This window comes from Diuraphis noxia, unplaced genomic scaffold, assembly GCF_037042655.1.
Source record: "Diuraphis noxia isolate RWA-SAM2 unplaced genomic scaffold, SU_Dnox_SAM2 contig0004, whole genome shotgun sequence".
Taxonomy (NCBI): Eukaryota; Metazoa; Arthropoda; class Insecta; order Hemiptera; family Aphididae; genus Diuraphis; species Diuraphis noxia.
This window is the reverse complement of record NW_028301714.1, coordinates 11,361,331-11,378,601: the sequence shown is the minus strand read 5'-3', so window position 1 is coordinate 11,378,601 and position 17,271 is coordinate 11,361,331. Positions and strand designations below refer to the sequence as shown.

The window sequence follows — 17,271 nt, the reverse complement described above, 5'->3', positions numbered from 1 at the left end:
AGTGGTCGAAAACATTATATAGTTTAAGATCATTTGAACCGGAAGTAATAATATTACCTAGATGGTACAATCTTTTCGACAGTTGTTGAACTGTTTTTGACATTGCCGCTGGAGCTATCGTTGGTATTTTTTGAGCTGGACGTTTCAGACGTAATGGGCGTTCCTGGCTTTATATTGTCCGTTCTCATTCCCGTACTGTCGACCATCATTTGTCTGACGTTAAACTATAATATAATGAAAATAAAATAAAAATTATTGTATAAAAGGCCATATTTTTAGAATATTTATAGTCGATGTGTGAATATAATAATATGGATGATATAAGTTGCGTCGGTTTGCAGTTTAATATTATATAATAAATATATAACGGAGAAAACAATTAAATCGTAATTTTCACACAGCTCGTCGGTTTTTCGCTTAATGAATCTATTTTACAAGCCTCTATAATATATATAGGTATATTGCATATTATTATTATAATGTCAAACATTTAACCGAAACTCTGCAATAATTAAACATATTGCAGACATTTTTAACAACCAACCCCAATCCATAGCCAACATCACCTAATTCATCACTACAGTCGCCAACCTTCAGACTAAAATTTAAAGTTAATTTATGTTATATAATCTCTCTTAATATTATGTCATAGTTTTAATTTTCATGATGTAAGGCCAATGTCTCATGTTGTCGAGGGTCTAATATAAAAAATAAAAAATATTATACTAATGCTAATATAACTAATAATATAATATTTAATTTGTGAAATATTATAATCACACGGTATTGCAGTTCTCTTTATTTGTATTGTATAAATCTACAGGATTTAATATTTTATTAAATAGTATTATTATCATTATTATACGTTTATATTATGATAATTAAAACTAAAGCCACAGTTAATATGTAGGTTCCGATATTATTACGTAAAACATTTTGACCACAAATCGCTTTAATTTCTATTGTTACTAAAGAGAAAACTTCCACCATTCGGGTTTTTCTCTTCCCAGTTAAATTATATTATTAACATTTTACTAGTGCCTATTTCTGTTCTTTCAATTAGATTTTTATGTTTCTTAATTAATTTGAGCCTTTTTAAAATTTAATTAACAACGCTTCGATTTATTTACTACAAAAGTGATGATTTAGAAAAGTCAAAACTATTTTTAATAAATTATAATATCAATAGTTTTCATTTATATATTGTATAAGTAGCAAAAGAAAAAAAAATCGCATTTGTATTTTGAAATTTCAACATTAATTAAATTATATAATATGTGCAATGATTTAGAATTAAAATAAAAAGTAATTTATAATAATTATTACTAATTATAATTCATAAGGTTGAATAGATATTATAATGTAAGTACATGATGAGTAGTACCTACTAACTATTCCTATACTTATGTAATTAAATAATATTGCATATTATTTGGTAAACGATTCTGTCACAAAATATTTTTAAGTGAATTTCCGAGGGGTTAATTTAATGTTAACTGTGTTGACGAAGCTTAAATAATTAAAAAAGACCTCTTTGTTTAAAATTCAAAAATAATCTGTTAAACGCTTAAACATGTCATTTAAATTATACGTTTTTTTTTGCGTGTTCACGTTTTTGCCAACTTAAAAAAATTGGTAATACATTCAAAAATTGAAAGGAAATGTATTAGTCTTACTACTTTATGAGTAAAATTTGGATAGTTATTATACGTATGTGCACTAAATTAGAGTAAAATATGTGCGTTTAATTCCTATACGACGCAATCGATAACAATGACTATATCACTAATCAGACATAAAATAATGGATTTGATACGTTTTAAAAGATAACTGTAATAAATATTGAACAGTACCATTTTTAGTTATATAAAACTTCAATATATATCTTTCTTGTCAAACAATATTTTATGAGAAACATAATAATAATTCTACTTGTGTAAAAAAATATTAATGTTTATAGCCTGTAACCTTTGTTTTTGAGGCTTAATTAAAAAAAAATTCCGTCAACACGACAAATGGGTGTACAAAACAAGTATTACTGATAAAATATGTATGTATATTTGAGACGTTTTATTTAAGTAATATTGAAACGATGATTTAGTCATTTATTGGAAGCTTAGAAGATGGTGGTCGTTTTACTAAACACAGATGTTTCGTGATTTTAGCACCTTTTCAGTGAAAGTTGCTTAGTTCCAACTCGAACTTATTCAAAGCCATTACTAAGTGATTGGTATTTCGAAGTACTTATAAAGTACAATTGAACTTAAAGTCGGTGGTAAGTTGGGAGCAGAGAAAATTTTTTTTAAACTAGTTACGCCATTAAAAACACCTGGATCATTGTACCTTTATGTAATTTGAACTGTTAATTTTTGGATTTCTATCGGTAAAGTAATTTGTGAACAATTGAAAATATTTTTCACTTTATTTTGTTTTAAGTGGACGTCAAACAACAATTGATCGAAACCACAAAAATAGTTGACCAATAGAAATGTTTCGAACAAGTAATGGTTTACACGTGCGTTTCCACTCTCCAGGGAGTCTGAATTCGACATTTACAAACATTGCGCGACGTCGACATAGCGTCATTTTTTTTTTCTTTGCTTCTTTTAAATTATCGCATTGCAGTTAAATTTTTAACTACCAATTGGACAAGATAGATCCCTCAAGAATGTTAAAATCGACTAAACCACTTCACGCCACTTGACTGACGTAAATAACGTCTCTTATATAGGCACGTCTCGAGTGTTCTGTAATGAGTATTCAATACGCAACATAGGGTCGCTGGTGTTTCGACGATGGTCTATTGTAGCACCAAGCTCGGGTTTAGATTATTGAAGCACCGGGCTAATTTTTTTAAAGACAGTGATATTAAATTATTTTTAAAAGATTACTTATGATTGTATTTTTATTTTCACAGGACATTGAATATAACTCATATGAGGATATTCAATATTTAAATTATTTTTTAGCTTTGAAAAATGTTTGATCATAATAAAGTAAACACTAAAATAATCATCAAACTGATAATGACAATATCAAATCACGTATTTTTTGAGTAAACATTTTATTTGTATTAAGGAATAAAGGTATAAGCTAATTTTCTTTCACATACAATATTCAATATAATATAATGATTAGTCAATATAATAAATATATGGTGCAAAGTCAGAATCTAAGAGCTATGGCCTCCCTAAACTCTCTTCTAAACCAGTTTTGTTACCTCAGAAATATAATGTAAAAAAAAAACCAATGAATATGTTATGCATTAATATTAATATATTTTTTTATAATATAATTAGTAATTACTAAGTACCTACCTATTATATGAAATTTATGATTTATGAAAAATGTTGATGTTAAAATTTTAAACATATAACTTTAACGACGACCTAAACACATAATAATAATAAAATACACACTATTCACATAATATGAAGACTACGCATAATTATTATATATATAAATAGGCAGGGTAATTCACCAAAAATATATGATCACTCCCATTTTTACCATTAGTAATGAACTTATTTAAATTCTACTTTATAAAATGTTAAGTATAACACTTATGCAATATATGTTCAAGTCATTATTTTAAAACTATAAAGAGTGTCCTGCGGTGACACTAACGGATTTAAGATTTTGAACGGAATGATGATCGATTGGTCTTACTAAGATTACCTATAGTGTTTGTGTTATGTGCCAAGAAATACCTTATATAGATTATAGAAGAAAAATGCTATATGATTTTAAAATTTGAGGGAGGTTTCGCCGGTAGCAAATTGGATTGATTTAATTCAAGCTAAGAAGTGTCAAAAAATGTCCAATGCTTTATTACATAAAACCTTTTTTTTCAAAATAAAAAATGAATAAAATTAGACACTTACAATGTTTCTCAAATATTAAAATTAGGTAGCATTATCGAAAAAATTTTAAAAATATTTAGCGATTTTTTTAATTTTCAAAACGTAAATTATTTTGTATACACAAGTTAAAAACAATTTCATCGTGTATATATTTTTATTACTGACAAAAAATATCTGTCAATTATTATACATCAATTCTTAAAAATGGTTTTAAAAAAAGTTAAATAAATGTATTATTTAATCTTTAGTATTTATTAATTATTGTTGGTACTCAGACAATTTTCACAAATTTTAAAATGTTGATGGATTAATATTAGTTACTATATCATGGGCCTATTCATAAAAAAAAATACAAGTATTTCAAAATATGTTTCTTGTGCATATTGAAAAATTCAAAAAATCAGGATTTAAATAAGTTAATTTAAAGGAAAACTGGGGTCGTGCGTGTTAGATGAATCACTCTGTATACCTTTATTATTATTATATTTATCTTTTTGTAGCATATATTATGTCATTAAAAGAGTATGCGACAGCAGTTTAGCAACAAAACTCTTTTACATTATTTTGTTTCGTTTTGTATGTTTTTATTAGTAATCCCGAGGTCATCGTTTATTTTATGATTCTCAGGCTTGTAGCTTACGATTTTTTATCATTATTATTATTTACAGCATACCATTTTTAAATCCTCCAAGGTGTTTTAAATAGTAAATGATAAAAGTAAAAAAAAAATGTCATATCGTTTGGTGAGTCGCTTAGTGAACGACTCATCACACATCTTGTTCTAAGTTCCAAATGAGCAAACAGAATTTATTCACCAGCAACTTGATTTTGGGTTATATTTCGCGATACCATAGACACAAGCAACACGAAATAGATGAAATTCGCCTTGAAACCCGGAGACTGTATACAATATAACTAATAAATACCCATCTTAGTGGTAAATAATCGTAAACCAGTGATAACACAGAGTATAGAAGAGACGTGAAAAAAACGGAGACATAATTTGAATGTATAATATATTATGCACACATCTTACGGGAGTTAACAATAATTTATTCCGATACCTAAATCTTATATCTCTGAGGGGTAAAAAAATATCGAATTCTTATTGACCGCATAATGTTCATTGTTCACACAAATCAAAAATGGAATTATTGTTTTACTACGAGTATTTGCTGTACGAGGTACAGCATACATAGCAATTCTGTAATCGAAATCCGGTTGAATAAAATAAACTGCAATTATGTGATTATAAAATTGAGAGAAAAAGCTTCGGCCCATGGTGGACCACCCCATCGTTATGATTTATTGATTATGAGTCAATATAATATTAAATAAGAAAAGGTTTTTAATAATTCATTTTTGGTTTATAAGCATTTTTTTATTAAACATTTTCAAAAGTTATACACCACTGTCTAGAATTATGTATCGAAAAGTTATTAAAACTATAAATAACTTATATTGTTTATTGATCTTATGAATATTCATAATATTAATGTCACTAGATTTTTGAAATGGATAGTGTGAAACATGATATATTTTAATCATATAAAATACAATTCAATCCCGACAGTAAAAACTTGCATACGATTCTCGTCCTTATTAATGCGGTCGGTTACAGTTTCTAAGTACATTTTTTATTTGCCGCGTAGATATATTTTACCGACACAATGATATCTTCTAATATACAGAAACTATTCTTTAAAACTAGACTACTGCTGCAGCTGTCTAGTGTACACAAATAAAAACAAATATATTTGAAAATCCAGAAAGTATGCGCCATTATATTTCGCGTGTATATCGTTCCAGCGGCCACTAAATCTTACTTAACGAATTCGCTAGATAGAAGAATTTAACATTTTTATTGTGTGCCGCCGTGGCGGCGATTTAGGAATAAAAACACGTCCGTTTTGCGCATGCACTAAACTAATATAATAATATGTGCCTGTCAGACGGCCATAGGTCGTTTATTTGTCACCACATACAATGTACAGAGTTATTATTATACGATTTATATTACGCGCATTGTCCTGCACATACTATGCATCGACAATAGTTTGGCTTGCAAAGAGTGTGGTGCATAATATTGAAACTGCAGAACTGCAACGTCTTCATTGCTAAAAAGTTGCAATCGGAATAATAAAGACGTGCTCCAATATCATTATAAAGACACCAATTGTTTTAGTCAAGATAAAATTGTTATAGTTCTGGTCAGTTTCTGGGCACAATTAAAACACACAAAATTCCAAGATCAATCGATTAAGTGGTAAATTATTATTATTTTTATTTATTTTACGATTCGCATAAAATATATTAGATATAAAAATCAAAAACAATAAATACTAGATACCTATACTACCTATAGAACATATACTTACCACTAAAACAATATAGCATGAGCAACTGTAATCATTTTTTCAAACAAAAGTTCAACAATTATATTTGTCATTGAAAATCAGATTTACCTGTTTATACTTGGCCCATTTAATGAATTATTTGAAAAAATGTTTGAATATGAATTGATTTCAAATGCAGATATATCTAAGAGTAAGAATGGATTTTGTCAAGATATTAATCGACTGAGGTCCTTCCAGAGAGTAATTCACCCGTTTCATTAACAAAAGGATTTACTGGAGTGTAATTTCTCATTTGTACTTGGTTTTTCTTCAATCAAAATCCGTAGGTACCCTAAATTCTGATGCAGAACAGAAAGTGTGTGTCTCCTTTTAATTAGGTAATTGAATACGAGTGCGTGTAACAATGGTACTAGCAGATCGTCAATCACTTTTTTTGGCAAAGAAGTTATTAAAAGCCGAAATAAGGATATTATTTGTGCAATGTTTATAAACTGTATAATATATCTAAAAAAAGCCGTATAAATTATAATGCATTACAAAACATTGATTTAATTTATTCCTCACTTTATCAATCAAAATATTTACATAGTATTATATAGTCTTTCTTAAAGTATATTTTGTTAAATTCAATGTTTTCAATGATTCATACATTTATGGTAATACTGATTACGCCTTCATCTGCTAGATACGTTAAAAATACATTTACTAACATGTAAATGCATATTAAAAACAATAAATATCTTATATAACGTAAAATCTATATAAATATACCTAATAAAAAAAATTTCTAACTAAATCTGTAGGCTTATTAATAATCATAGAAGTTGAAAGCTGATTAATAATAATCAGAATAATAAACATAATATATTATGTGTGATACAAGTCGAGACTTTTCGAGACTTTTCGAGGGAAAAAATAATAATCATTAGTTACTATTATAGTAGGTAGCTCTATATACAAATTCACAATTCTACACATCATATTATTATTAGAACATGAAATTGAGTATATAAATTCAAACGCCAAAATATAAAATAACAATACCTACCTCTAGAGCATTAATGGACTGTACGCAGTTACTTCCTTTTGCTTACCAAAATAAACATAATATTATGGGATGTCAGCATAATAATCATATATTATTCAAAATATACGTAATATTTGTGTTAAAATAATGTGAAATGATAAATATTTATTAGTACATAAATTATGTAATTTTAGAAAAAAATGAATCTATCAATCGAATAAAATGCATAATTTAAGTGTAATAATTAATGGCTTACAATAAAAAAAAATAAAAAAATAGTCACTTGACAATATTTATTAGGACGGGATTTTATGTGTGTGTAATGTGTATATTAATAATATTAGACCCACACCTTCAATATGATTACTTGTATTTATTTTTTTAATTCATACAGTCACGGAACAAGAATTATAAGCTGTTTAATGTATTGTACGAAACGAATTTAATTGAAAATAGCTGATATAGGTATTGAATGGTCCTGTGACGGTTATCTTAATATTTGGAAGCGATTATAAATCGTTTCATTTCAAAAACGATTCTTAGTAGAGCATGATTTAACCAAACGTGGTCAAAATTTAATTAGAAACGCTCCGACTAACATTACTTTACAGTTATTTTTTTAACCAAAAAACACTGAGAAATTTAAAAATTACCACTTTGAAAGTGTAAAGTATCATCTGCATATTTAATATTATATCTATTCAGGGACAATGGTTTCCGAGCTTTTAGCTTTTTTGCTACATAAAACACATTTTCGTTAAACTAAAACATTCCTCATTCTACACAGAATTTGAAATTATGTCGCATAACAAATGCATACACCTATAATAGGTACTCTATATAGTGTTCTTATTTTATTAAACCATACTATATTGCTCTTCTACGAGTATTATCATTCCACTCAAACTGCTTTAACGTAATATACGCATACTGAACTTAGATATTTCAAGTACTCACACGAGGTATAAATTATTAACTATGCACATAAAGTCAGTTCAGATTGACCCAGTTAAATTTTTCGCAAAGAATCGCAATCCTTCAGCCTATTAAACGTATACTTCACGTGAGAGAATGGTACGTAAAAACTAATTAGTCATCCTGATACATAAATATACGTAAAAATAACGTTTCAAGTACATTTTTCGATGAATATTATAAATAAAAATAACTGACCGTCTTAAATAGCACAACGTACCTACACGTATTAACAGATGTCTTATAGAATTGTGGGTGTTGAGATACACAATGAATTTCAAAATTCCGCGGGTTCTACGATTAGACATTTAAAGGTGAATAAGATTAACGATACAGATTACAAGCACGTATGTGAAGACTCGATACTTTGCTATATTGAAAAATGGATAACATTAAATTAAATTATACCTAAAGGCAATAATAAGAAATGCAACAAAGTTGTTCATTTAATCACTCCAGTGGTTTTATTGCGGATACATAATAATAATCTCCCACAAATTGGGAATTCTCATTGAATAATGAACAATAGAGAACATTATTTTTGTTGATCCTTTAACACTGATATAGGAACTGCGATCGCAAAAATAATTGAGATCTTATTCCAAGCAATTATTGAAATTGAAAAATTATTGATTCAGAGTTAATTATTTTAATTATAATATTATAGATATGTGCGGAGTGATCCATATAACATAAGGCACTCATTATTTCAGAAAAACACATGTTTTTAAAAATATTTCTTTAGCACAGTTTTGAGTCTTAATATAACAACATTGTTTGAAAAAAAACTATAAAATATTATTTTTTTATTTTTTTTTATCGTTATTATTTTTAATGTCTTTTACTCTTTTCAAAGACAACATACATTTTCAATTTCATATTCAGGAGCAGAATATTATTTGGAAGATTTCGATTTATAAAAATTAGCTTTCACACAAGTATTTTCTTATATTATACGTCTTATAAGTATTTAAAGTTTTTATGAGTGGAATAATGGACTGTAATTTTTTGGGGTGCCATTGACCACTCATTGAAACTTTACATACTTATAACTCATATACTTCTCGTCCTAAAAATGTATTCTTATGTATCAAAGCACCTCATCCAAAGGTATTATGTTTTAATCGAACATTTTTCGTTGTCATTCAACATTTTCAAAATTATAACAATAAAAATCATAAAAATTAATTGTATTTTACACTTACGGCTTACAATTATGAGAAAAATGTTTTCAAAAACTTTAATAGTTTTTGAGATAACGAGTTTCTTACGTAAAATATATCACCCGGAACATATGCATATGTTTATAAATGTATAATGTTTATATAATGTTTCATATGTGATCAAGAGATGCTAGGCTGCCATATCAACTCATAACCCTCCCATAAATGACTTTTTATTGATAAATCATGGTATTATTTTCAATTTCTAATAAATATTTTTAAAGGTATGGTTAAACTATCACAATGTCGGTATAGGAGTCGTGTTTGGTGTTTATAGTTTAAACATGATCCGTACCTACAACCTAGTGATATCGAATAATTTAAAGCTATCTTATTATTTTATTTGAATATATTTATATTAAAAACTGCTTCCGTGGTTTATAAGTCTAAGCCTTGGGAGTCTTATGTTTTTTGATAACAGTACTTTGTACTACTCTCTCGGTGTGTGTTATCAAATTTTACAAAAATTTACTAGGAATAGGTAGACAGTTTTAAAATGTTGTGGTTGAGTAAAGTTTTTAAAATTCTGAGTGTCACTGATGTTGATGGATGAGCACTACGGTGATCATATCAAGAGAGCATATAGAACTTTTGCTATGCTTGAGCGGATAGAGGGTCCAGAGGTCCTCAGTTTAACTTACCCCCATCACAGACCTTCAATACACGTAACGCATGCTCATGCGTATATCATGCGAAATGTCCAGTTTTACTTAACTTTGTGAAACCGAAACGTCAGTGGCACGACGTAGTAGAATTTAATGGGCACGTGACCGTGATTAATAACATTTGAGCACTTAAAAAAAATTAATTTGTCTTTATCGCCTGGTACTTATTTTCTGAAAATACAGCAAATAAATAATATAAAAACAATTAATCATTCTTGTTACCGTAATGTCGTTAACAGATCTGACAAGCTACATGTTACTATTTATGTATCTGTAGTTCAATTTTACATATATTCTGCAGTATTATGTTGTAGAGAGTCGGATTATGTTCGAGTTTTTGATGAATACAAATTAAAAAAAATCCCATATGAATAAACGGCCTAACAAATGAACATTAAATGTTTTATACATTTTGAATATTTTGATAAATCGAAATAAAATAATTTGTTCCTAGTTATGTAACGTATATACCTATATATAACATACATGAATCATATGTTTCAGTGATTCATTTTTGATCAAAAGTATACATGTTACACAAAACTATATACAAATACGTATGTATTCTTATTCGTTGTCTTAATTGGAAATATTTATTGAATTTTTTATTCAACACTTATCTTTTACTACAAATAGACATGATCTATTCATATAAATAACAATTGGGGAGGAATACAGTTTTTAATTAGATACGAGTTATCGTTTCATTTATTCACTAAATTAACGGTTTTCATTTAAATATAAGTTATATGAATAAGTAAAATGAATACTTTCATTAAAGTATATCTAATGTAATTTATATTATTTGTGCTGCAATCTTCAGATTATTATAATTATTAGCTTGTACAATTTTTAGTAGCTTTATTATGGTTGAATCATAAGTAATATCATCCATGATTATGCACATAAATATTTGAGTGTAAAATAAAAATGTTTTCTATACGTACCTAAAAAATTATTTTTTTTTGGTTTATCAATTCATGTTATTATATATTATACATGAACTGAAATTATTTTGTTCAAAAAAAATTATCACATTTCGTTTAAAAAAAAAATTAAAAATTACTTTTGTACGCCTACTTCTTCAATAAATAAAATTAAAAATCAATATGTAAAATTGTAGTATTTACAAGTAATAGGTATAGTTAAATGAATAAATATAAGAAAATAAACAAATTCGGTGAATAAATTTATAATTTGTTGTTTTACATTTAAGCACATTCTGATAAAAATTAACTGCATAAGCTTACTTCATAAAATTATTTTTTATTTTTTATTGATATAGTAGCTACAACCCACTTAAAAATAAAATTTTCTTTTACTGAAATTATTTAAATCTTAAAATGTTCAAATCAAAATTTAGTGTAAATAAATTTGTGTATCATATAGCTATAATTGTATATAGCTATAACGAAAAAAAGGCCATAAAAACAAACATTTTTGAAAATAAGATTTAAAAAAAGTGAAAGACATGAGTTTCCACTTTTATTTTCATGTTTAAATACTTACGAATTTTTTTGCTGTAAATATAGTTATAAATACCTCAATAAAACTTATACACTATATAAGACGTATGTATGTTTCAGTTTTTATGATATATATATATATGTGTGTGTGTGTAAGACATTATAGAAGCAATATGAAAAAGGTATTATACAGGAGAATTCTACAGACTGCAAACATAATAAGATTACTGTAACAATGATATATGGCCAATAGAATAAATTTGGAAATGAAGTTAAATGACCATTTAAGTACATAAAATAAATATACTGCCGTTACGAAAAATTATACAAATACTAAACATACGTATGTGAATTAAACATTAAATAAATTTTTAGATATTATAATATACATAAATATAAAACTAAAATTGCATATTAGTATACCTACCACAGAAATATTAGTCAATGTTATCGATTGAGAACATATTTATATATTATCACATCAGTATGCTTGCACAAATCAGTAAATCACACATTTAAAAAATATTTACTATTTAAAATCTTAATACGATAATATTATGTTAAACATTATAGTATTATTGTGCTTCTTTAAATATCTCTGTAATGTTACAAAATTATATTGGTCAAATGGTATCATAAACAGGAATGGAACTTTTAGAGCACTCCATCTGTATATGAAAAATTATTTACATAATACCAGATACTATTTAACCTTAGTCGAAATCTATAACAATATAGAGTATACATAATATTTAAAGTAAATATTTTATGACACGTGAAAGCCACTTTTTTTTTTTAAAGCAGGTAAGTGAGTTATGCTCTGATATACATCAGAAGAAATTGAAGAGTCTGTAAATTTAAATTTAATGGCATAAAATCATTCATAAGAAAAATGATTTTAGCGAAGAACTCTTGTCACTCTATAATATTACTAAACACATAATATACTTAATGATAAGATAAAATGTATTTATTTTACTATTAGCCATAATTACTATAATAGTTTTAATTCCCAGGTTTTTATCGAACAAATTGCATTTTAAATTGTCATTGTGCCTAAGTAATATAATAATTTACTTTAAAAGTTTCATGTACCAACGAATTATATTTTTAAATAGCTATAAATTAACTAAAATCGTTGTTCTTGGTCTTAATATGTGATCTCATCCAAATTTGAATCCGTTGTCAAAACACACGGGTGAAAAACAGTATAGAAGAGCTTATAGATACAGCATAAGGGAAATAAACAAAAAGGTCTCATCATGACCTCATGCTGTAAGTGTAGTAAAATAAATCATCTATGAAATCTCGTTTTGTAGGCCAACGCTCTTCACTTCTCAAGGGCTCAAACTACATAGCCTAGACTGTACGAGACAGTGAAACAAATAAGAGACGAATCGCATTACGTTTTCCATTGTATATAAGTAGGGAGGATGGAGACAGTTACAACAATTTTATATTATTTAATTTGTACTTGAAAAAAAAAATGTTTAATTTAAAATACAACAAAAAGTTATAATTATTATTAGTTTAGGAACGTGTCATATATTTCTAATATAAACATCTTCTCTATAATTTACTTTTATGATATTATATAGGTTGAAACATTTTTGTATTTTTATTTGCATTTTTAAATTTTCATTTATTTATTAAAACTTTGTCGGGGCAGTTGATTATTATTACAATTATACTAAATGTACAATTTTTTTAAATATCTGTTTATAAATGTTGTACCTATATTGAACTATATCTGATTTAATTCTCGTTAAATAAACAATGATTATATAATATTATATTCATCTATAAATAAAAAATACAAATAATACATTTTGAAAATAAATAATATGCTTCTCACTATTGAACTCAAATCTACTTAAAATAACTATATTTATAGAAAATAAAAGATGTCTAGTCTTCGCGAAATTTTATAGGTAGTTAGAAGTAAATTTAGTAAAAAAACATGCCACGCATCTAAAATTACTTATTTATAAAAAATCTAGTTTTAAAATTCATATAAATTGTTTTTTTTTTTAATGTAACTTTTTAAGATCAAAATACAATAATACAACTAAAGTAATATAAAAGTAAATTTTAAATTCTATTTGATAGTGGATACTAATGTACCATAACATTGTTCTTTTTAACTAGACGTATAGAGATTTTATTACCTAAGAAATGTATGAAAAATCAATCATATATTTCAGCTTGATTAATAGAATTATATTTCAACTAAAAAAATATATATATATTTAAAATGATAATGATAAAAACATCATGTCTATCAAAAAATATAGAATATTATTCACCAAAATAAAGCAAATCATGTTGATAAGTTATTTAACTTTTATCTTACTTAAGATAAAACCCTATTAGAACAAAAATTTAGTAAAATACTATTAAAATGTATTCCTTTGTTGATATTCGATTTTGGCCATGTTTATAGCATCTACAACTGTTGAACTGTTTCAGGTTCGCTTTTTCTTTTATATTGGTAATTGATCAACCTATTAAATTACTTTGGAGAGAGGTTACCGTATAAGTCGCATTAGAAGCCAATATATATTAATGGGGTAAAGACCACTACACGGAGGCAACTGGCTATAATGCCCAAATGCCCATTGGTTTTGTAGTCACATAATGTATATATATATATATATATATATATATATATATGTTTAAGTAATTACATCTTTAATTAGGTTTTAGACCAAATTCAGGTAAAAACGCATTGAAAATTTTATGTGTGAATATGATTTGTTACCCATTTGTTTGAGTATAGAGTGTAAAATAACTTATTAACTAAAATGTAGTTTCAAAAATTCATATTAAAATTAAAATTTAAAAAAATTACATTTAGATAAGTACGTCAATTTTTTACATTTAAATTTAATATTGTATAAAATTGCATTTAAGGAATTTGTATGTATTATACAAAGATAACAGCTATGGGTTCATAAACTTGTGTATACATTTTATATTTATATAATTTGTGGTAACGTGTGAGGTATGATCTGGTCTTGATAAATGATAAAATGATAAACAACAATTTGAAAATACATATAACAACTTTTAACATAAAACTCTTGAAAATTCAGTAATATGTATCCAAATAAGTATAATTAATTGACAAATGTCTGAAAACAATGCGAGAAAATGGCGTCGTTAAAAAATGCTCATTTTCAGTCTTTTGTTGCCTGGAGGGCGACAGAAAAAAAATAATGAAACGTATAAAAACATCGTTTTTGATACTATTTCAGAGCACTTAATTATAATTTTCTTTTATATTTTGGTATTTGCACACAATTACACAAATTTGATTTTAATTTCATAATTTTCTGCATGAAAAAGCATAACTTAAGAATTATAAAAGTACTAATTCAAATTTAAAAAAAATCTATACAGGCATTTAATGGTTAAAACCCATAACTTTGAATGCAAACAAATAATATCATACAGTTAATATTGACAGTTAAAGATTTATTTTTGATTTAAAAATAAAAACTCAAAATATAGATTTTACGAATTAATATATATATATATATATATAAATATATTTATTTATTTTATACTTTAAATTAAAATTATTCAACAACAAATTAAAATCTGAATAATAATTGGAAATAGTCATTACAAAATCTTTTTATGTATTCTAATAACAATTTATGAACATATGATTTATACGATATATTAGTGTAAAAGTCTATGAAAGTAGTGTCTTATACGTTTACTACTATATAGAGTAGGTATATAAAAATTATACACAATAATCCGATTATACATGAAATCTACAAGACACATTTATCAGTCTCGAGTGGTTATTATAAACAATTATTTTTAGAAACACAAAATAGGTATATGTATAAGATTATAAGACTAAAATATTACTAGAGACGACTATTGTTTTTACGTAGTAGGTACCTGTATATTTTACAATACACTCATATCACCAATATCATCAAGGAACCAATGAAAAATAAATAAATATTGCTATAAATTATAATTACAATCTCAATTATGAAATACTGCGTTGAACTTAAGGACCTATTAAGTTACCTTAGTATATTTTTTAATTTTAAATTTAAATTCGACTGTCACATTACTAACATTGTTAATAGATCGAACAAACTGTTGGATTTTCATCGTAATTGTACTGACTTTAATGATCAACTTGCGCTAAAATCCATACATCGTGGTTTGATACATTCTATTTGTGAATATGGCTCAATAACATGGTCTCCTTGGGCAGTCTTGAATAAAAAATAAAAATTTGGAAAAAATGCAGTAAAAGTTCTTACGGTTCCTCTCAATTAAATGTTCCATGTCCAGATTAGTGATGCCGTTCACAGTCGTGATGGTAAGAGGTACCGGGTAGTGTGTGCTATAGAGACATAGAATATAGGCCAATAGGCTATAGAGTACAAATATAGGTTATAAACGCATTGCTGCCACTAAGGAGGTGGGGGATGTTCAGTGAGTACCTACTTTGATCCCGAGGCTCGGGCTTTCGTGGCCAGAGAACCACATTATTCGTATACTGCACACTTTTAATGATTCTTAACCTTTAAATATTAGAATAACGATGTTTTGAAGTTAGAATGTTAGATGAATATACTTTTTGGAGAAGCTCTTCGACGGAAATATTGACTGTAGAGAATTTCCAACACATAAGTAACTATTTACACAAACAGTTATCCTCAAAATAAAATTATGAAAGCCATTACCGATCTAAATGTCAATTTATTTATTTCACTAAGCCTTAACTCACTTAAAACCCCTTATTTATTTTACTTGTTCATTCACAGCTACGGTATCTATTATGAATTATTTGTTAAATATTGTATTTATTTATTTTTGTTCTTTTTTCATGAACGATTGTTATCTTATGTTATTTAAATACGAATCTGACCTGTTTAATATTTAAATAAACAAATGAAAAATTTCTTGAATTATATATTTTCAGAAATTAATCGTATACGACATTTATTTTTACTTCCTTAAAATGAACAAAACGTTCAACTTGTATTTATTATCAAGATTATTATCGCTAATCTTCAGTGAGGGTCGAAACACTAAAGTTTAATTCTCTAATTAAATCTGGTAAATTAATTATCTATTGAAGGTATAGCAGACAGCAGTACCCTTGAATTATTGTTTCAACAACTAATCAGTCCAAAAAGTCTTTCAATTTCTCAAATACGTAAGTGACACGTTTGGAATCAACAAATTCATATTTTCGTTTCTCATTTGAGTATAAAGTGTTTAAATCATTGTTTTTATGATAGTTTAAACATCTATATTATGTTCCATAAATTTATTAATACACTCTGTTCTCCAAAAAAATCATAACTACAAACTAAGATTTCTAATTATTTGCAAACACACGTAAATATATCAATTGCTATAGATAATATTTTAAATTGTTAATAATTTTTACCTAAATATTTTTAGTTATAACTTAAATATTAGAGTTCTAAATGTGTATTATTATTATTTAAGCACAAAGAAAAATTAATATTATCTCATAAAAGTATAAAACATAGCATTTTCCTACATGATAAATATAATATTTTCTATGCGCTTATTTGATTGATGATTAAATTAAATTAAAATATTATATCGATTCTTTCTTGATACGAATTGTTTCAAAATTTAAAATTGGTGTTTTTGGTAAGTATTAATATTATAACAGTAATGA

General features: G+C 26.2%; 1 protein-coding gene across 4 annotated transcripts in view; it reads right to left on the bottom strand.

The window, feature by feature from the left end:
* LOC107172037 (uncharacterized) overlaps positions 1 to 17,271 on the bottom strand; it is a 143,948-nt gene that overhangs the window by 97,781 nt on the left and 28,896 nt on the right. For all 4 annotated transcript variants that reach the window (XM_089226857.1, XM_089226858.1, XM_089226860.1 and 1 more), the window contains one exon: positions 58 to 224. In XM_089226857.1, coding sequence (XP_089082983.1) covers positions 58 to 224 — 167 coding nt within the window. The remainder of the gene's footprint in view (positions 1 to 57; positions 225 to 17,271) is intronic.